We start from the raw sequence: 21,435 nt of genomic DNA on the forward strand, positions 1-21,435 counted from the left end.
ACGTCTTTTTTCCAAAATAAGTTCCCATTGGAAGGGGAGGGGCTTAGGCTCTCACGACCTGCTTGCTTTAATTAGCTGCTCCACATCAGCACACCCAGACTGTGGAGGTCGGACCAGAAGCTTTGCGTTCGTGTTTCCCAAAACTTGTGTCATAATTTAATTTCCAACCTGAGGCTGAATCTCATAAATCATCAATGTCTCCACAGGCTACCAGTGTTTTTAATTTAATGATTCCATCTGTATTAACTGGTTAACTGGCTCTGAGCTGCATCCCGACTCCAATAACAGACATTCCTTCATCCTGTCTGTCGGTCACTGTGACCCTGACGGAGGCCGTGAACGGCGGTCTGTGTGTGGTCACTGGTGTGTTTTCCACCATATGAGACTGGTTCAGTTTAAACACAAGTGTCCAGCAGATTTCCTGACTGTTTAAAAAAGAAATTCCTTTAAACCTCTTTCTTTCTTTCTTTGTCTGTTTTTCCTCCTCCCATATTTCTTTCTCATCATGGCCTCTTTTACTGCCGACTCTTACAGATTTTAAAGAAGTAGTTAACTTAGTAGTGCACTTAATCTGTCCAGCAGAGGAAAAAATAACTCTGGCAGCCAAAACCAATGTTCAAAATATTTGGCAATTCATTTTCTGTCAATCAACTAATCGATTACACTCTCCAGCTTTACTTGTTTATACTTTTGGGTTGTTTAATTTATAACAAAACATCATATTTTATAAACTCTTCAGATGTTTTGTGTGTAAAAATTTTAATTTCTAAAGTTGGCTGCACTCTAGAGGATAATTGGGCTGATTTTGGATCTGATTCGCCCTCCTCACAATCGCTGGGGTGTTGGAAACGGATTATTAGCCCATATTATCCTGTAGTTTGTGGAATTTACAGAATCTTTATAAAGTCACTGACTGGATCGGAGGCTCCTCGATTTCCTTCCAAATTGATGAGAAACCCGTAAAAACTAAGAATGCACCAAACCATCGGCTGAAAATAATTTTAATTAATCCTCTTTCTTACTAATTTTACCGAACAATTACAGTGACATGTCGGCAGTGTGGAAGCATTTTAAGTGTCCAAAAAAAACGTCCAAAAATCGCCGTTTGAAGAATCTGTTCTGTGGCAGACTTCTGTTGTTCTGTGGCTACAAACTGTCTGACCCGCTTTTGAGTGTTTCACTAAGTTCTGGGAAGGCGATTAAGATAGCCGCACCTACATTTGGAGTGCATGCGTATTCCAGCCTTTACGGTAACTGAACTGGCCCAGAGCGAGCTGACAGGCAGGTTAGAGACTTTATCCTGTCAGGACTCTCATACTTTGTAAAGAGACAAACTACCTGAAGAGAGGCTGTGAAGTCTTCACGTTACGCCGTACGAGAAGCACATACAACATTATTTATCAAACTGGGTCGGACTGGATGGATTTAGCACGAGGAGGAAACACAGTTGACATCGTCCGGTTTTCAAAATAAGGCGTCTGTACAGGATGGAAATAAGATTAATTGGATTATTTTCACAGAAAGTATAAAACATATTACATGTGTCCATTAAAAGTAAACAGACACATGTAATTTACTTTACCGGACCCTCTCGGGCCCCGGACCCCCCCCACCATAGTCTCTGAGGAAAAAGCTCATTTTGACCATTTAATTAATGCAGTGGTTTAAAAAAAAAAAAAAAAAAAAAAAAGTGTCTAAATAAATGGAAAAAATCTGAATGAACTTGTGTTCGGTAAATTTTTTCTTTGTATTCGGTTTTGGCTTCAGTCAAGAATTTTCATTTCAATGTGTCCCCAGTAAAAACCAATGAGAGAAAGCGGATGGTGAAGCGTCACCTGCGTCTTCTAAACCTCAAGTTCTTCCACAGTTGTTTGTTTTTATTTATTTATTTTTTTTGGCTCTAAACACAGCACACACAAGTGCTGCCAGCTGACGACGACAGTATGCCTCCATGTTTGTTTATGTCTGAACTAGGGCTGGGCAATAAAACCATAATCGCATAGGGATGAACCATTTGGGGGAAAAAAAAATGTAAGTGTGATTTTTTTTTTTTTCTGCCAGATATTGAGATTCGATTTGCAATTATTATTTTTTAATTGAAGTTTTGCTAAAGTTCGATGTTCACTGCCGGTCTATTTCTGACGGAAGCCGCGTCAAGCAGCACAGAGCAGGAGAACCAGGTGAAAAAATGAATGGGGGGGGAAAAGATTTCACTTAATTTTTTTCTCATGCATATTTATGGAAAAAGGATGTTGTTATAATTGTTTTGAATGTTCTGCCTCAGATTTGTTATGTGACCCACTCTTTGGATGTGTGTTAAGATTAAAATATTAACAAACGCTTAATTCTGTCATTATGTCTGTGGATTTTAAAATCGGTTAAGATTGTGCACCGGGCATAAGCTACCAGAAACCTGTAGAGAAGATGTAGTGGGAGTAGAAGTATAAAGTGGCATGAAAGTAAAAGTACCTTAAATTCGTACTTAAGAACAGTACTTGTGTAAATGAGTATTTTTGATGAAGAACTAGAGCTCCCCCCCTAAAATATCCCTAAAACTTTGAACTAACTGTGAGTTTCTCAGAGTGAGAGACTTAAAAGAATCGAGCAGAGTCAGCGAAACAGAAAGAAAGGCACAGAGACGACTGAAGAAGTGTTGATGCAGAAATATAGAGACAGACATTGAGCTGGTGTAATGGAGAGACAGTCTGTGTGTGTGTGTGTGTGTGTGTGTGTGTGCGCGCGCTCTCAGATCAGCGGGCGTCACTGAGGACATTTGTCCCGCGTCCGTGGCCTCTCTGCAGGTGTCCTCCCCTCAGACACTGGCCTCTTTCTGCTCCGTCCAGCATCAACATGCATCACATCAGCCCAGTGCGCTCACCGCCTTACTCATCACCAACCACACACACACACACACACACACACACACACACACACACACACACACACACACACACACACACACACACACACACACACACCAATGCACTACATCACCAGTCTGCCCGGGCCGAGAGGCGGGAGGAGGAGCGTGAGCGCAGGGATTTCATCGCGGTCGGGAATGCGGTCATACGACGCTAACCAGGCGGAGCAGGGGGTCAGAGCTAGAAGGGGACAGTTTAGCTTTGTGTCTGCACAGAAATGAGACGTATTGATGCTCAATGGAACATTTTATAAACAGAGCCGTGAATCTGAGGGTGATTCGATGCGTCAGCCTCGTGCTGCTGTAACCTGAGTCAGAGCGAGACCTCATTTCAACATTTAATTTGCATTTGGGGGGGAACTGTAGTCTGGGCTGGTGATATTATGAAATGGATTCGGTCAAAGAGTCGGAGATCCTATTGGTTTACATTTTCAGACTGTCTAGGGGGGGGGAGGGTGTTTGCGTGAAATTCCACAAAATGAGAATTTCTTTTAGTTTGACTTATTATTAGACACGTTAAATAGAGTTTCAACACAGTGAATAAACTGTTAGATTAACAAGAGATAAACATGGTCATCAAAACACCAAAACATGGAAATTGACACAGTTGATTCTTCAAATAATCAATATAAAGATAAAGGACCCATCACGCAGAGCGGCGGTGTCTGATTGGCTCTGACCTGAATACTAGCTAAGCAGCACAGGTGGTTTCTTTATTTTGATAAAACGCATTACGGCGAAAACAAAGTCACGCTGGACAAGTAGTAACCTTTAAATGCATATTGCACCGTCGCTGCTTCCCTCTCGTTCAACATTTTTAAAAGCACAGCATTATGCGTAAAGGATTGTGGGGGCTTTTGCTGCGCTGATGTGCGCACAGGCACCCTTTTAAAAGTTTTCCAAAAGGAAGGAATCGATACTTCATAGAATTTAAATGATCCTGGACATTGAAAAAAAAGTCATTTGGCAGGATTTGACGTTAGCATCTTTGAAATTCAGCCGTTGAAGGATCCTTCCCTGACTTCGAGAAACAGCTTTATGCTCCTGAATTTATCTGCAGGAGGAAACGAAGACGGTTGTAAACATCCATCACAGTTTATTGTTACTCTTGACTCCATGACCCGCAAGGTGAGGGTCGCGTGACCAACACGGGTAGCCGAGGTAGCTTGCAAGCTACTCTGCTAGCATATTCATTGCCGGCTGACAGCTATTGGCTGTGTGAGCAACAGTATCTTTGATTTATTAACGGCTCTGTCCCGAGCGCCGGTGAATTGACGCCATGAGCTGACTGACATCATGGACACAGTCTAACACAGATACTATTTACAGAAGGCCCCCCCGGTATTTTCACAACTTGCAATTACTGCAAATGAGATCTGGCGCCTTTTCACGCAGTATTTTGGCGGACACGCATCTGATCCGGTCACACACCTGCTCCTCGCTGCCACCACAACATCTGAAACTTTCCAAAACCTCAGCTGTGCTCTGACGTCAGCGATTGGCTGAATATTTTTGCCGGCTCGGCTGTTTGATTGGCTTTCTTGCTCGTTACTGGCCTCCCCATAGGACTCTAATCTGGATTCTTTAAGTGGCGCGTCTCTTTCTTAAATAGTCTCTGGCCACAGTTTGACAACTCAACAGCTATTAAGGTGCATTATGGGAACAAGGGGGACTATCATATTAGGGACCAGTCAGGATATCCCGGCTTCTTTGTTTTAAATATGTCTCTCGTGGACTTATAAACTTAATGGAAGTGCAGAATTATATTCCTGGAAATATCCCTTTAATTCAGAAGAATCCGAATCAGAAAGAGGTTTATTGCCAAGTAGCATCGTGTACATGTACGAGGAATTTGCTGTAGTGATTAGGTGCAAGACAGACATACATGATGTAAAAATATATGAATATTGAATAAACAGAGGTGCAACTTAGAAAAGTATATAAGAATAATAGAACTATTTGTAAAATAAACAACAATGTGGAGGTTATTTACATGTGCATTACTGTGGATTTATATTGTGCAAACACATTTATATAAATAAAATTTACAAAATATCAAAGAATAATAAGGAAAATTGTGCAATATGGAGGTTTGTGCATCAAAATGCAAATTAAATGTTTTTTAAAGTGTTAAAAGGAATATTTGATTTTAGTGCAGTGGACAAAAGTTCACTCTATGCATATGTCTTTATATTGTGATAAATATAAGGATTTTCATCTAATGACATTTTGAAAGAAAGCTCTGTCTGTTAGAAACCTGATTCTGAAAGTGACTCGGTGGATAACTCGAGTGTGCGCTGACGTCTTCGCAGGCCTCCTCTGTGTCGTAACATAGCAGCCAGTAGAAATTAATTGCGCCGGTGGTCTCTGGTTGCCCTGCAGGTTGACCCTCAAAACATGTACATGTGTGTTAAGGCACACAAAACACACAGGGTTTCATTTCCGGCACCCCCCCCCCACCCCCGCCTCAGCCTAATTTTCCATCATAAACTCCCCTCGTTTGTCTTTGTCTTAGTTTTGAGCTGCGTGCCCTGGTTTACTGATCCCCTGGGGGTATCCCATGATTCCTTGAGGCCATGAGCACTCTGCCAACGCACCACACAACCCGCCACCACCACACAACATCAACACGCTGACGTGGTCCTTCATTTCTTTGTTCACAATCTTGAGCAGTTTTTGTGTGAATCTGAAAGTTCAACGTCTCAGTTATTCCTCAAAACCCAACTCGGAGCCCGACAGATTAAAAAACATGCGTTCGCCGTCTCGCACACACACAAACTGGTATTTGTAAAAGAGGGATGTGCCGGGAGATTTGGGTACCCAGGGCGTTTTAAAAAGCGACGCCAAGGAGTGTCGGCAAAGCGTCCATATGTAACGCAGCTTTGGCAAGGGTTCATCAGTGATGGAGGAAGTAGAAGTACTAATACCAAACATACAAAGAAATACTAGTAAAAATCCTGCATTGAAAAAGTAAATGTATGTTTACATAATCAGGAAAATATTCCTAAAGTATTAAAAGAAAAAGTACTCTGGCTGTAGTACTTTTATATATTCTATTATCACATTATTATTCCTCACACATTCATGTAAAAGTAGGATTTTACTGCTGTAGTTGTTGAGGTGGAGCTCATTTTAAAGTATTTTGTATCAGACTGCAGCTAAAGAATGTATTTATATATTAATTTATATATTAATCAGCTGATAATTTTTTCCATTAATCGATTGATTGGTTTGTAAAGATTCCTGTCACAGTTAGCCAGAGCCCAAAGTAAACTTAAACGTTAGTTGTGCTACAGGTTTCACTATCGTCGTGTTGTCAACATTGTTGTTTCTGGTTTCTGATCTGGACTCTTTGTTGTTTCCATACAGACAACACCTCATCTGTAAAGTTGGCCTGCTACATCCTGATTGGAGTCGGGACGTTCTCCATGCTCATGGGCTTCCTCGGCTGCTTGGGGGCCATTTATGAGCTCCGCTGTCTGCTGGGCCTGGTGAGTGGCAGATATGTGTGGACGGATCATTTAGACACGGTGATGGTTAATGCAGGCGTAGTGCGAGTGTCTGAGGCTCAAAGGACCCACAACAGCTCTCAACGAAATTTATTTACTAAAAGTCTTACTTTGAATTACTTAAAGGATAATGTCGGTAGATTTAAAACTTTTTTAATTCCGTGCAGTAGATGCTTCAGCCGGCAGCTGAATCCTTCAGGGGGATTGCGCCCGTCAGAATTACGTCCACAAAAAGTGCTTGACTGAGAACATCATGGAAAGGATCCTCTTTGGCGAGTTGTTGCACGAAAACGACGGTGGAAACAAAGTTGAGGAGTTTGTTCTGTTGGAGCACGTTAGGAAATAAAGTCTTCCTAGCTGCTCCTCTTCGTACATAACAAACTCCTCTCCCTCATTTCCTCCTGCAACAACTCTCCTCTCATGAGTTTTCAGAACGAGAACTGTCCTTGAGCGAGACTTCAGTTTCCTGTTTAAAAACAAAGGGGGTCACCGGGAGTCCCTCGTAGGGATCCTTTCCATGATGTTGTCAGACACCTGGTGTAACAGGCTGACGCTGTTGCTGGCAAGAAGAAGCACTTTTTCTAGATGCCATTTTGATGGCTGCAATTGCTTAGAAGGAATACGTTGCAGCCGGTTCAGCTTCCAGCTGAAGCATCTGCTGCACGAAATTAAAAACTTCTTGTACCTTCTAGCAATTAGGACACCAATATACAGTATCTCACAAAAGTGAGTACACCCCTCACATCTTTGTAAATATGTGATTATATCTTTTCATGTGACGACACTGAAGAAATGACTCTTTGCTCCAGTGTAAAGTAGTGAGCGTACAGTTTGTATAACAGTGTAAATTTGCTGTCCCCTCAAAATAACACATCACACAGCCAATCAGCCATTTTCCCTCCCCGGTGTCATGTGACTCGTTGGTGTTACCAGGTCTCAGGTGTGAACGGGGAGCAGGTGTGTTAAATTTGGTGTCGTCGCTCTCACACTCCCTCATGCTGCTCACTGGAAGTTCAACATGGCAAATAACTCTCTGAGGACCTGAAAAAAAGAACGGTTGCTCTACATAAGGATGGCCGAGGCTGTAAGAAGACTGCCAAGACCCTGAAGCTGAGATGCAGCACGGTGGCCGAGACCATACAGCGGTTCACCAGGACAGGTTCCACTCAGAACAGGCCTCGCCATGGTCGACCAAAGAAGCTGAGTGCACGTGCTCAGCGTCATATCCGGAGGTTGTCTTTGGGAAATAGGCGTCTGAGTGCTGCCAGCGTTGCTGCAGAGGTTGAAGGGGTGAGGGGGGTCGGCCTGTCAGGGCTCAGACCAGACGCCGCACGCTGCATCAAACTGGTCTGCATGGCGTCCCAGAAGGAAGCCTCTTCTAAAGATGCTGCACAAGAAAGCCTGCAAACAGTTTGCTGAAGACCAGCAGACTAAGGACATGGATTACTGGAGGTGAGGAGTTTAAAGACAAGTGAGTCCTGCCTACAGTCCAGCAGGTGGTGGGAGCGTCCTGGTCTGGGGCTGCATAAGTGCTGCTGGCACTGGGAGCTACAGCTCACTGAGGGAACCGTGAGTACTGTGACATACTGAAGCAGAGCAGGATCCCCTCCCTTCAGAGACCGGGCCGCAGGGCAGTATTCCAACATGAAGCTGAGCGTAAAGGTGATGGACTGGCTCCAGACCTGAACCCTACTGAGCATCTGTGGGGCTCCTCAAACGGAAGGTGGAGGAGCGCAAGGTCTCTAACATGACGTCATCATGGAGGAGTGGAAGAGGACTCCAGAGGCGACCTGTGAACTGCTGAACTCCAGGCCCAAGAGGGTTAAAGCAGCGCTGCAAAATAATGGTGACCGCACATTTTCACTAAGGGGTGTACTCACTTTTGTTGCCAGCATTTTAGACATTAATGTCTGTGAGATGTTATTTTGAGGGGACAGCAAATTTACACTGTTATACAAGCTGCACACTCACTACTTTACACTGTAGCAAAGAGTCATTTCTTCAGCCACATGAAAAGATATAATACAATATTTACACAAATGTGAGGGGTGGACTCACTTTTTGTGAGATACTGTATGTGAAAATAGGGCCCAGGTTTAAGAAATCGACATTAACCTTTAAAGTCCCTGAGGTCAGAGCGTTCGGTCACAATGTAGGATCAGCTTATAGAGCAACAACAAACCTTGAAAGAACTGGATAAAGATTTCCTAATCTGGTATCTTAATAGTTTCTCCCTTGTATACTAAATTATTTTTCATTATTGACTGAAATCTGTCCTGTACCACTGAATAACCACTCGAGCTGTGTTAAAGTATTAACCTGCACATATACAGTGTGAAAGGTTAAAGCAGTCAAATGTCTGCTGGGTAAAAAGAGATAATTTAACAGGAACTCATATTTCTAAGTTGTGGTTTCAAAGTGCTTCACAGTTCGACACTAGAAAAATAAGAGACTAAGTGGTAGAAAAGTCAAAACAAACAGCAGAACACACAGAGACTCGTGTAACGTGAATAAAAGGGAAACGGCTCACAGTTTGTCTTCAAACCGTATTTGTGTGGTGGAAGATGTCTCACACCAGACCTCCATACATAAACTTTAAATATAAGGCTGGTGTTATTCTATATATTTATTTATTGTTGTCATTAAAAAACTAAACTTCCTGACTGTTTCCTCTTAAATACACCAATCTTTATTTATAAAGTCTCAGCTGCTCACTGTGGTTTTTAACAAACAATATTCAAACAGGAGGTTCGACAGTAACGAGGTAAATTTACTCAAGTACTGTACTTACAAATTAGAGGTATTTGTACTTTACTTCTCGTGCCACTTTCTACTTCTCCTCCACTATCTCACTATATTTCTCTGACAGCTTTACAAAGTTAGATTTTTATACACAAAACACATGAAGAGTTTTAAAAAATATGATGTTTTGTTATAAATTAAACTGCGTAACAGTTTATAAAAGCACAGCAAGTACTTTCATTTATTGAAAGACATTTAATTGGCAACTATTTGGTTCACAAATGTGAAGATTTGCTGCTTTTTCTTTTGTAGTTATTTTTAATGTATTTTTAATTTAAAAAACAAAACAAGCATTGTGAAGGTGTCACTTTGGGCTCTGACACCATTTCTCACTATTTTCATAATTTTTAAACTTGTTTAAAGGAGAAAATAATCTGCAGATTAATCGATAATGAAAATAATCATTAGATGTTTGTCTTTGTTTTTTTACATTAATGCATGATTTATTATAATAATGTAGTATATTATGGTACTACAGTCACAGGACATTGAGTACTTCTACTTTCAATACTTTAGGTACATTTTCCTGATTATACTTACATACTTTTACTTAAGTAATATTTTCTATGCAGTACTTTTACATTGTGGTATTAGTACTTTTAATTAAGTAAAGGATCAGGATACTTACAGCTCTGTTTGTTGACAATAAGAAAAATATCACCTGCCTTGTCTTTGACGTTCTGGTTTGACGGCAGGGTCCTGCTGAACATGTGTTTAATACTCTTACAGATGTTTTTGGGTTTGATGAGTTTAACATCTGTTGCTTCTCCTCAGTACTTCACCTGCCTCCTGCTGATCCTCATCGCTCAGATAACAGCCGGCGCCCTCATCTACTTCCATAAGAACAAGGTGAGTGACGTCACTTCCTCTTTGTTTGTCCTCCATCCCACCGCAGCGACAACATAGTACACGAACATCCCGTTAGTTTCCCCTTTTTGTAATCAGTCTCAACCAGAATCCAAACGCACCTGTTAATAACACAGCTTCACCTTCTGATTGGTCGTGTTCACACCCACAATGTGTCATCATTATAAAACTATGGGTGTGGCTGTAACATAGGAACATCACGTGCCATGAACAGAAGCTAATTGTACCCTTGAAACAAGTTCACCACTGCAGCTGAGAATACAGCGTCTGATGAGGCGACATAAAGACGCTAGACGACTAAATTGAAACTGGCAGCATTTAGCGTTACAGCGCCCTCTGGTGTGTAGTCTGAGACATTTAAACAAAAAGAGTGCAAGATTACTCTTACAACATACATGTGCTGCGTACTTAAAAAGCAATAAATTACTTTATTTTACAGGTTTTATGGGCCTGAACCTGCATTTTTGTTCATGTCCGCTTCCTTTTATCTCCCTCTCAAAGTCTCCTCTTAGCTTCAGATGTGCATCTACTGGATGTTCCAGGTCAAAATGTGTCATTGGAGCTCATTACAGAAGATTAGGGCTGGTTGATCTGGCCAAAAATGTCATATAATTTGATATCTATAATTATCAATAAATATCAAATCTTTTTTTCTTTTTCAGGTTTAAAGGCTGATTTTTGCTCCTGAGTGAAAGTTAAAGAAATCAGATGGTTAATTGTGGTTTTAAACTTTTCTTTATGGTCAGAACAAACACTTGATGCCAAACAGTGGATCGCTTCACAGATCAGCCCCGTTTCCTCAACAAAATAGATATCTTGATAGAGAAATGAAGTGCTGATTCGTTCGTGATTCAAATGAATTAAATCAAACATTTGTTATATTGTTATTGAGAAAAATTACATCGCAATAATTATTATTATTGTTTTATTGCCCAGCCCTACGAAAGAGTAATCTAACTAATCGGTCACATCTGGGAGGTTTTGTTTCTGCGCGGAACTGACAGCAAGTGTGAGCTCCCAACAGCTTCATAAACAATAGATAATAGTGTTGTAGTACTCGAGACCGGTCTTAAGACCTCTTTCATGGTCTCTGTCTCATGTCGGACTCGACCGAGTTTGGACTCTGTCTTGTCTCAGTCTCGGACATTGAGGACTATTAATAAATTGCTTTCGCATTGTCTGATTTATTTGTTAATGTCCTAACTTTGATTGGATTTTAAAACTTATGGCTTCAAATGTAACCAATAACGCTAATTAAAAATGTGGTGTTACCGTTAACCCCTTTACACGCACTAACAACTGTTCAATAAATGTTTGATTTAATTCATTTGAATCATAGACGAATCAGCACTTAATTTATCTATTAAAATATCTATTTTGTTGAGGAAAAGAGACTGAAAAACATATTTTACTTAATTTAACTCGTGCATTTAAATAGAAAAAAGATTTTTTTATGATAGTGTTGAACGTCAGATTTGTGAAGTGATCATCTGTTTGGCATCAAGTGTTCATTCTGACCATGAAGAATACTTTCAAACCACAATTACCATCTGCCTTTAGATTTAAAAGAAAGAATGATCCTGTTAATTTATTGATATTGAATGATATGACATTTTTTATGGTGATAACATTTCTGGCCATATCGCCCAGCCCTGGTGTTAAGTAGATGGTCAGCATGTCTTGGTCTTGTCTCGGTCTGCGCGGTCTTGACTACAACACTAATAATTAACAACAAAAACGCGTGAAACTTTGACTTGCTCTCACGTTTTCAACCAATCAAACCAACGTCACTGACCTCGAATGTGAATGGTTTATTAAAACGTTATAAATAACACATGTGAGTGTTTACTGAACTCTTCAAACGGGACAAAAGTAAACTTAAAGCTTGGATCGATATATCAACACGTAAGCTGTTAAACTGAAAGGGTTAAAATAATCTAGTTAAACTGTGTCCCGCTGGCCTCTCGGTCTGCTTTAAGTAGATTGTGGCTGTACAGCAGGACGAGGAGTTCCTGCACACTTTTCTCCTCCTCTGGGTAAATACAGAACACTGGAGCGTTTATATGGACGTCGCAGAAATTAACTCCAATGCAAAACATCTGTGTTTCCCCGAGTCCCCGTGCTGTGTTTAAGTCATATGAGTTACCGTAATTACCAGCTTCCAACTCGTAAGTACCGTTTATGTCAACATCCAAGTTGCAAATGGAAAACTAAGACTTCTCTGAAAGCGTTGACGCCGAGTAATAACAACGTGCATGAAGATGTAAACAGTAACTAAGTACATTTAATCAAGTACTTTACTTAAGTAAAAAGGAATTTGTTATTTCTACTTCTGCTCCGCCACATCTCAGAAGGAGGTTTTCTACTTTTTACTTCACTACATTTGTCTGACAGTTACTTTACAAAGTCAGATTTTTACACACAAAACATATGAAAAGTTTGTTTTCTTATAAATTAAACTCTGTTTAGACAAGTACAGCTAGTAAATTTGTTGATTGACAGGAATGTAATTGGCAACTATTTTGATAATTTAAGTCCTTTTTCATGTAAAAACATTTCATGGTGAAGATTTACAGCTTTTCCTTGTTTTTTATTATTATTTTAATGTATTTTATAAATTAATTTTGACTGTAGTTTGGTCTGTGACGGTGTCACTTTGGGCTCTGGGCAGTTGTGACAACAGTTCAAACTTTTTACATTATTTACATGACCTGTATCGATTAATGGAGAAAATAATGAGTCGATCAATCCATAATAAAAGTGATCATATATCTCATCATAAAATTGCAACCATATATAAACGTCACACTTTCACTGAACTTGAACATAAACTACAACATAAAAGTAGGCCTACGTATAACGCAGCTAAAAACGTTTTCTAGAGTCTATAAAGAAAACGCCGTTGTAGAGGCAGAGATTCAGTCTTGCAGCTGAAGGCGTTGTCATGGTTACTACCCTGCCGTTGACTGTCTGAGCGCTTGTCTGCCTGTCTGTTCACATGAGACGCGCCTGATGTGGATTCCACTGCTTGCTATATTGTTTTTAAAAAAAAAACGCTTGCTATATAATTGCGTTGCCCCTGGTTAAGTTTGCAATTAACGCCTGGTGCTCCTGATGGCCGATCCGCTAGTGGTCTTGTGATATATATGTGGACTACAAAAATGGAGGCTAAGGGATACAGTTTATGGGAACTCTTCTTTTGCGAAAGTCGTAATATTTGTACTCGTTTCTGCAAGTTTTCTTTCCTGTGTGAAACCAAAAGTCAACATTGACTAATTATTTTAACCCAAAACCAAGAACTTTTGTTGCATTAACTACCATTAACCTCCTCCCTGTGTGGACTTTGTCATCACCTGACTTCCTAAAGTCATTTTTATGACTTTTAACAGTCGCAGTAAATAAAATAAAACAACGATGCTGAGGTAATTTATTTCCTGCCACATCAGTACTTTTACCTCGGCTTCCAATAAAGTAGCAGGACCTGCGATTTTCTCCCTGCCTGGACTCTCTTTTAAAGGATTTATTGGGAATTTGTAGCTATAAACTGGGAGACTCGCGCGCCAGCTGGACAGTGACATAGTTTATCTAACACAAACTTACAAGCGTATGGTTACTGCACTTTTTAAACACAACAAATATTCTCAGACTTGGACCAGAAGTGTCCTCGCTGATCCAGATGTCCTCGCTTAAAACATGTGAATCAAATGAAATGTTGTAAAAAAATGAGGATTTCAGTTCTGCAGACAGATCTGTAGATTGGAAGCTGCTTTTCAGCCACTGTGTTTTCTGCCAAATAGAAGTTCAAGGAAAAAAATCTCCCCTCCTTCTGCCCCAAAATAAAAAAAAAAATTTCCAGTATGGAGAGCTGTTTTCACTGGAGACCTTTTTAGTGTCTCAACATACAGGTTGGAAGTTTGGGCTCTTGGACAAAAGACTTACACAGATTTCCTGCGTCTGGTCTGCAGTGATTTGGATCACTTCAGCCACTGAAGGTGTATCTTAGAAATCTGATTTCACAGATCTGGCTGCCAAAGTCTTCACCACAAGAACTAATAGCTTCATGCCAGTCGATGTTTCCGAAGTCATGATTTATTACTGCGATTATTCTGGAATGCAAGTGAAACATGGCTCGGATAAAACGCAGCAGATTCCCTCTTTGTTGAGGAACAATGATTTTTTGTGTTAAAATGGCTTGAACTTAAAGGAATAGTTTGACATTTTGATTTGTTTTCTTGCAGAATGACACATGGTACGTGAATTAATCATGGGTGTGTTTTAGGTGTGACATGCAATAAACCAAAACGAGTGTGATCTCCCAATCCCTTTGAAAGCCAGGTTCGCTTGTACCTTGGCTCATTGCTATGATAATGGCGGATGAATGTCGCATTATAAAAAAAAGTGTGGATGTGATATGAAAACTGTTTCTGATCATGAAGGCTAATGTTCCTCGGTGGTTTATCAGTGAAGCAGACTGGCCTGTTAACGGACAGTCGGACGCTGGATCCTCTGACACGTCTGGATTCTGACTGCGCTGCGTTAATATTTTTTTTATTTTCAGTTTTATATATTTAATGTATTCAAACAGTATAGAGACATAACAAAGGGCAAAGTGTGGAGGATAAACCCCCCTTTACCTTTCAACCCCCCCATAAAAATATAAAAAGAAAAAGGTCGTTTCCTGAGAAAACAAGTGATTTTTTTTTTTTTCCCCAGGGGAATGCAGCTATTCGTCTCAACAGACCACCTGTCACTAAGAAGAGGGATTGCTAGATTTCCATGACACTGCAATGCACTTCTTAGCCACACATAGAGCAATTTCAATGACTTTGAGTTGTGCATTGTTTAGAGAACGGCAAATACTTCCCCGAGTTCCCCGATAAACAAAGTTCAGGGTCCACAGGAACATTATCTCTTGTGATCCTGGTTAAAGTGGAGCTGATATCATGCCAAAAAGGCCTTTCATACCCAGCCAGGTACAGTGCAAGAAGGAACCAACTTCAGTGTCGCATCTGAAGCACACTTCTGACTGACTGTAATTTTTCTGGAGTAAGGTATAATTGGCTGCTGTCAGTCATTTTAAATGTTTCCATGTGCGCAGTAAAGTCTCAGCAAATAGCCCGGGACAGTTAAGCAGCAAGAGCATAATTATTATAATAATAATAATAATAATAACTTTGATTTATATTGCGCCTTTCACAAACCCAAGGACGCTTAACAAACGCGATGATGGGCGCAAGTGCATTTGCTGTTTAAACAACGTGGGCGCTGGCCATAAAAATGACAACTGCATCAGTGGGAAACTAGCAATGACACAAGATAAGCTTAGTCCAAACGTGTTGTGTTTTTGTATGAATTAACTTTAACTGAGCTTTAGACAGAGCCAGGCTACCTGTTTCCATCTGATTACAGTCTTTATGCTAAGCTCAGCTAACAGGCTGCATATTCAATGCACCGAAAGGAGGGCGGTCTCGATCTTCTCATCTAACTCGTATTTTTTTCACTCGTATCACTGATGGTAAATTAAATGTTTCCCCCTGGATTTGGGCGCTAAAGTGACTTTGATGTTTACTCGCCCCAAAGAGCTAATGAACTTGACACAGACTTGCTGTAGCTAGCTGTGTGTATGCTAACCGCTTCCTCCAGACCTTCTAATAACTGTCCTGCAGCTACAGGTGCTTTGGTTTTATTCTGTCATAAAACAAGCCTTACAAAGCTCCAAATCTTCACAGGGGGAAAAAAAAACAACAAAGCAAAGCACACAGCTTCTTTCCAACACGGAACGTAAACATCCAGGGGGGGAAAAAACTGAATATAAAAAGTTTAAACCGAAGCAAACGTGTCTTCACCTCAGGCTAAACCAGCTAGCTCAAACGTTGCTGAATCTCTATCTGCACTGTTTTCTTTCAGTTGAATGAAGAGATGTCCAAGATCGTCACCAAGGTGCTGGACAACTACCACGGCAACAGCTCCACCGCAGAGCAGGCCTGGGACTTCATCCAGAGGAATGTGAGTTTGGAAGTTTGGTCAGATTCATTCTCTTTATATCCAGCAAATTCAAATGTGACCTACACGTCATCACTACTGTACCACACAGGCCTCGACAAACTGCTCTTCTAATTAACAAGGCAAGTTTATTTGCATAGCACATTTCAACAACAAGGTAATTCAAAAACATAAAAGCAACAGGGAAATCTAAAAAAAGTATAAAAGCAACAGTGCAGTGTTAAAATCAGGGTTAAAAGAGTTAAATGGAAAATAAAAACAGGCTGAGAGGTTGAGCAAATAATTGAGTTACAATTATTTTGAAAAGAGAATAAACAGAGTTCACTTAATCTACTCTCTCTAGCTAGTCTGTACTCGGGTCCATAGAAATCTTTGGGTCCACTGAAACTCCAGAAACCCTCGGACACTACAGAGAAACCAGGACATGTCTGTCCGCAGGCCGCTTTGATCCCGTTATATTCTGGACCCACCTGCACGTTTACAGGTGGACGGAGGTTCCTGCAAATCACTCAGGCGTGAGATTTAAGACCACTTCCTTCACTCTGTTCAATCTCACTCCCATTATCTGATCAGTCATTCAGACACTTCCTGCCAAACTCTCAATCTCCCCGTCTGTCAGGAAACTTGCTGTAAAGACCAAAGTCAAATTTTTCAGTTTCCAGAATGAATCTGTAATATCTGACGAGGCGTGTCCGTTCAGTCTGAAGATCCGCTCAAATCAAACTTCCTCCGTTCTCCGACCCAGACACGCTGCTGATAACCCTGTCTGTCTCACCTGTGCGTCTGCAGATGGCGTGCTGCGGCTGGAGCGGCCACACGGACTGGACTGGTAACATGGTCATCACCAACAGTTCCCAGCTGCTGTTTCCCTGCTCCTGCCAGAACATCTCGCTCGCCACGGGCAACTTCTCCGACACCGGCTTCTGTGAGGCTCAGACGCCAGACTGGCCCATTTACGATGAGGTAAACATATTCTCATCTGTTTGCTCTTTACCTGGCTGCGCTCCTCGTTCGTTCCTCTGTTCAGTGCGATTCATCTACCTGTGTTTATTTTCAGGGTTGTGCTGCAAGCGTGGAGAGCTGGCTCCTCACCAACATCGGGGTCGTCCTGGGAATCTGCCTCGGAGTGGCTTTTGTCGAGGTACAGCAGCGCCATCGTTCGTAAAGATTGCCTGTTACAGTAAAAACGTCTGTTAAAAGCCAAGAGAGTCCCAATACCTGGATACCGGTCCCTTTTACTGGCCTGTTGTGGCGACACGTTCTGATCTCGGGAAGACGCCTGGTCTGGTTTTTATAGAAGGATCTTAAAGCCCACTGGTCACTCTCTTAGGCTACTTCTAAGCTGCTTACATCACGCATACATGCATATATATGTTTAATCTTGTGTCAATATGGACATGAGATCGGTTAGATTCTCTTTCTTTTTACGGAAACAAGATGAAAAATAACTGGTGACTCCCAAACGAAGACAAAGTCCCAATATGTTTCCATTTCTCGACTTAAAAATATTCCTTCAGTCTGTGCAATTAAAAGAATCAAAACAGTTTTGTCACAACAATTTACTGTAGTTGAAATAACTAAAGGTCAGCTGGCCTCCTCCAGATCCCTCAGGCTCCGCAGATGTAGAAGATAAAATGTGTTTTGAAGATGTAAAATGTTTGTATGTTTTGTTCTCCAGCTGCTGGGGATGATCCTGTCCATCTGCATGTGCAGGAACATTCACACGGAGGATTACACCAAAGTGCCAAAGTACTGACGCTCGTCGGAGGAAGTGACCTGGTTGAACCGCAGAAACACGGAAAGAAAAAGAGTGAAATCGTGAAATAATGCATTTTCCCCCCCTCAACACCTTGTACTTGGTGAAACGTTTTGTTCAAATGTAAAATAATGCGTGTTTGCTTTTATATTTTGTTAAACTCCTCTTCTTCTTTTGAGGCACCTCCACCTTTTGCTTCTGTTGGTCCAGTTTCTTTTGGAGCACTTTATATAGAGACTTTTTGGATCAGAGAGAGCGACGCTGAGGAACTTTTCTTTTTTTGGAAAGTAAGAAATGACGGATAAGGAGAAAGGAAAAAGTCATTGTGGTTTTAGTTTCCCTAAAAAATCTGAAGAGAAATCATGTTTATTGTCTGTGACAGAAGCTTAGTTTGGGAGATTCTGCACGACAACTGATTTGGACAAATCCACCTCGTGTGGTGTGTTTGTTTTTTAATTTTTTTCAACACCAGCGTCTTGAGTTATTGTGAAATGTTTTTCAGTACTTTTGTATATAATTTTAGTCATAATTTGTGTGAATTTAAATCTCCAAAAATACTGCCAATGTTTTATTTTGTAGCTGGTCTCTCCTTGAATTTTTAAAAGTCAGTTGTTTTCTTGTCTTTTTTTTTTCATGTGGATTTAATTTAGAATTTTCTGAAAATAATAGAAATAATGAGATACTAAAGAGGAACATTTAGGATACTTGTTTTCTAAAAGTATCACTCCCAACTGTCTTTAAAGACAAACAAAAACATGATTTTTGTTTTTTTAAAGGTAGCTTTAACCTAAAACAAAAAGTTTGAAGAGTGAGATGTTTCTTTTAACCACTTTTAAAATATATGAACTTTAGAATTTGAGTAAACGGCGGGAGATTTTTGGAGCAGAAGAAATATTTTTGGGGAGATCCGTCTTGGAAACAAAATTTTGTTTATACAGAAAAATCATTTTGAAATTCATTTGTGTACAATTTTAACTTTCAGCCGAGATGTCCTGTAGTTTTTATAATGTACAAATCCACAGTCCTGTTTTCTGTTTATGTACAGTCTGTATGAAAAACATTCCCTTAACCTTTTATAATAGTTTCTAAGACAAAAATGGCACGTATGTTTATAACTAGATGGACTTCTGGTAGCGAGCTGGATTAGTGAGTGTGCACTTACAACATTCATTATATTTCATTTTCCCAATAAACTGATTACAGTAGTTAGTTTGTTATTTGTTTTCAATCCAACGCATATGTTTACATTAATAACACATCACTGAAAATGATCACCCAGCTGCATTCTTTTTTAGTGGATAAAGTCACTGTACGCGACCTGCTCAGCAGCAAACAGCAGACAGACGCAGTTAGAGACTAGCCGGTGAACGTAGTGGCGCATTTAGCAGCTAAAGAGCCAGATTTTTCCCTCAGGAGCTGGAGGAGACCAAAACAAAGCTAAAAGAAAGGGAATGCTGGATTAAAGCTGCAAGCAGCGTTGGACAGGCCCTCACGGCGTGCTGAGCTGCATTAGAGAACACCTGAATATTATACGTTGTGTATGAGTTTGATTGCGTGGACCGCACGGTGAAAACGTCATGTGAATTAAATGACGATTGGGCTTACTTCCTGTTTCCACTAGGTGGCGTTATGACATTGAGTGAATATGGGCATGTAAATAGGTGTGTCCGAGATGACTAGTCTAACGTGAGCTGCAGGTAGCTGCAGGTGACTGCAGGGGCGGGGTATAAACACAGCGCACATTCTACCTGCGTTAGCTTTACTGTGAGCTGAGATCAATGACTGATCTCGCAACATTTGCAAAGACAAATGCAGCGAGATCAAGCAAAAGGTGGTTCCGACTTTGTGCAGCAGGACTCAGCGCCTGCAGCTGCCTTGCCCGCAAGGTTTTAATGTCATGTGACATGGTGATGTTTTGCAGCGCCGGCGAAAGTCGGATTCTTCACTTATGTGAAGTCCAGCATGCATCACGTGAAGTCAGCGCTGCGCTATCATACGCAAACTTTGGTACAGATTTAAGCAACAACTTCCTGTTTCTTGGAGAATTACCAATTTTCAATGCCAGGCCACGGACACGCCCTTCGACGTAAACTCAAAGGTAGCTCAACTTTTCATAGTCGGCGCCTTTAGATTGGACTGCGAAAATTTTAAGTCTATCGGATTAACGGTGTCGGAGGAGTTTGTTAAAGTACCGAGCCTGTAAAAAGCGAACCCTGGGCTGAAATTGCGCTTTCAAATCAAAATGGCTGATGACCAGTTGAGTTTCGGGTGTTTTTTTGTTTTTGTTTTGTTTTTTTTGTGCGTCTTGATATGTTCATGTCCTTTAAAAATGTTGTGCCTCAAGGTCAAACGCGGCGCGGGTTCTATCCAAGGAAGGTTGAAGTCAAGGGCAAGGTCTAATTTCTTTTTCAATTTTGTAGTGGGCACTATGAAGCCATTTCGCGACGCCCGACACCCATATGACATTTGAAGTGCAAAGTTTCATGAGTTTGCAAGAATATTAAGGCCGCCAGTAATGCTCTTCATTTGGAAATAAAAATAATTCCCTTCAGTTTCAGACGAGGACCCTAATCAATGCTAATGCTGTTCAAATCTGCTGGATGTGTCGCCTTAACACCGATCAAATATCAGTGTTGTGCTGCCCACAACAGGCAAATTATAGCATTATTAATTAATAATATATTTCAAGTTGAAACCATAAAGGGAAAAAAAAAACTGCAGTTGGAGAGATCATTCCTTTAAGTGGCAGATTTGCAGTAGCTGTAGCAAGCCTGTAGGTGGCGCTGGTTGGCTAAAACAGGTGGTTTCAGCTGGTTTATATCCCTACTGTGTGTTAAGTATTTCACTCTTGGTATTGTGGACGTGGGGTGAGATTGTTTCAGTTGGAATTTGCTGGTATTTCATGTGCTGCACTGTTGTTGGCTCAGTCTTTATCCTCATAAAGGGTTGGTGTGTGTGTGTGTGTGTGGTCAGTCCAAGAAATAGCACTGACACCGCATTCAATTACTCTTTTCAATAATAAAAACCCCTCTGTTTACGTCACTGCATGTACAGTGGGGGAAATATGTATTTGACCCCTTGCTGATTTTGCAGGTTTGCCCACTTCAATAATAAAAACCCCTCTGTTTACGTCACTGCATGTATAAAACATGACAGTCCTGCAGGAAACCACTAGAGGGCGAAGTCACTCCACACAAACCCATCAGCAGCAGAAGCAGAAAGACAATCTGATGAACTAAATTTAGCTTGTGGTGTCTATTTTTAACATACTATAATATAATGTTTGTTTTAGTTGGTCAATGTCTTGTACAAGACAGACCTCACAGGAAGAAAAGGAGAAGGATGTTGCACGACGAGTAAAAACTTTGGAAGCCCATTTCTGCCACTGTGCTGAAAGAAAAGATCCTTAAAGTCATTGTTATTTTGAGATGTTAAGTTATTATAAATTAGCATCTCAAAATAAGGAGTTAGTATCTTAAAATGACTTAAGATACTAAGAGATAATAAAAACATGTCAGGTTCTCCAATCAGTGCTATTGACCAGACACTGATAAACATCTGGAGTTGGTCTCCGGGCG

General features: G+C 40.7%; 1 protein-coding gene across 1 annotated transcript in view; it reads left to right on the forward strand.

The window, feature by feature from the left end:
• The window catches only part of LOC123959436 (CD82 antigen-like), a 45,414-nt gene extending 26,352 nt beyond the window's left edge, over positions 1-19,062 (forward strand). The window contains exons 4-9 of the mRNA XM_046033481.1: positions 6,290-6,411; positions 10,006-10,080; positions 16,006-16,104; positions 16,891-17,064; positions 17,159-17,242; positions 17,780-19,062. Of these exons, the coding sequence (XP_045889437.1) occupies positions 6,290-6,411; positions 10,006-10,080; positions 16,006-16,104; positions 16,891-17,064; positions 17,159-17,242; positions 17,780-17,857 (632 nt within the window). The 3' untranslated portion in view covers positions 17,858-19,062. The remainder of the gene's footprint in view (positions 1-6,289; positions 6,412-10,005; positions 10,081-16,005; positions 16,105-16,890; positions 17,065-17,158; positions 17,243-17,779) is intronic.
• The last annotated feature ends 2,373 nt before the right edge of the window (positions 19,063-21,435 follow it).

Source organism: Micropterus dolomieu, linkage group LG20 (genome assembly GCF_021292245.1).
Source record: "Micropterus dolomieu isolate WLL.071019.BEF.003 ecotype Adirondacks linkage group LG20, ASM2129224v1, whole genome shotgun sequence".
NCBI lineage: Eukaryota > Metazoa > Chordata > Actinopteri > Centrarchiformes > Centrarchidae > Micropterus > Micropterus dolomieu.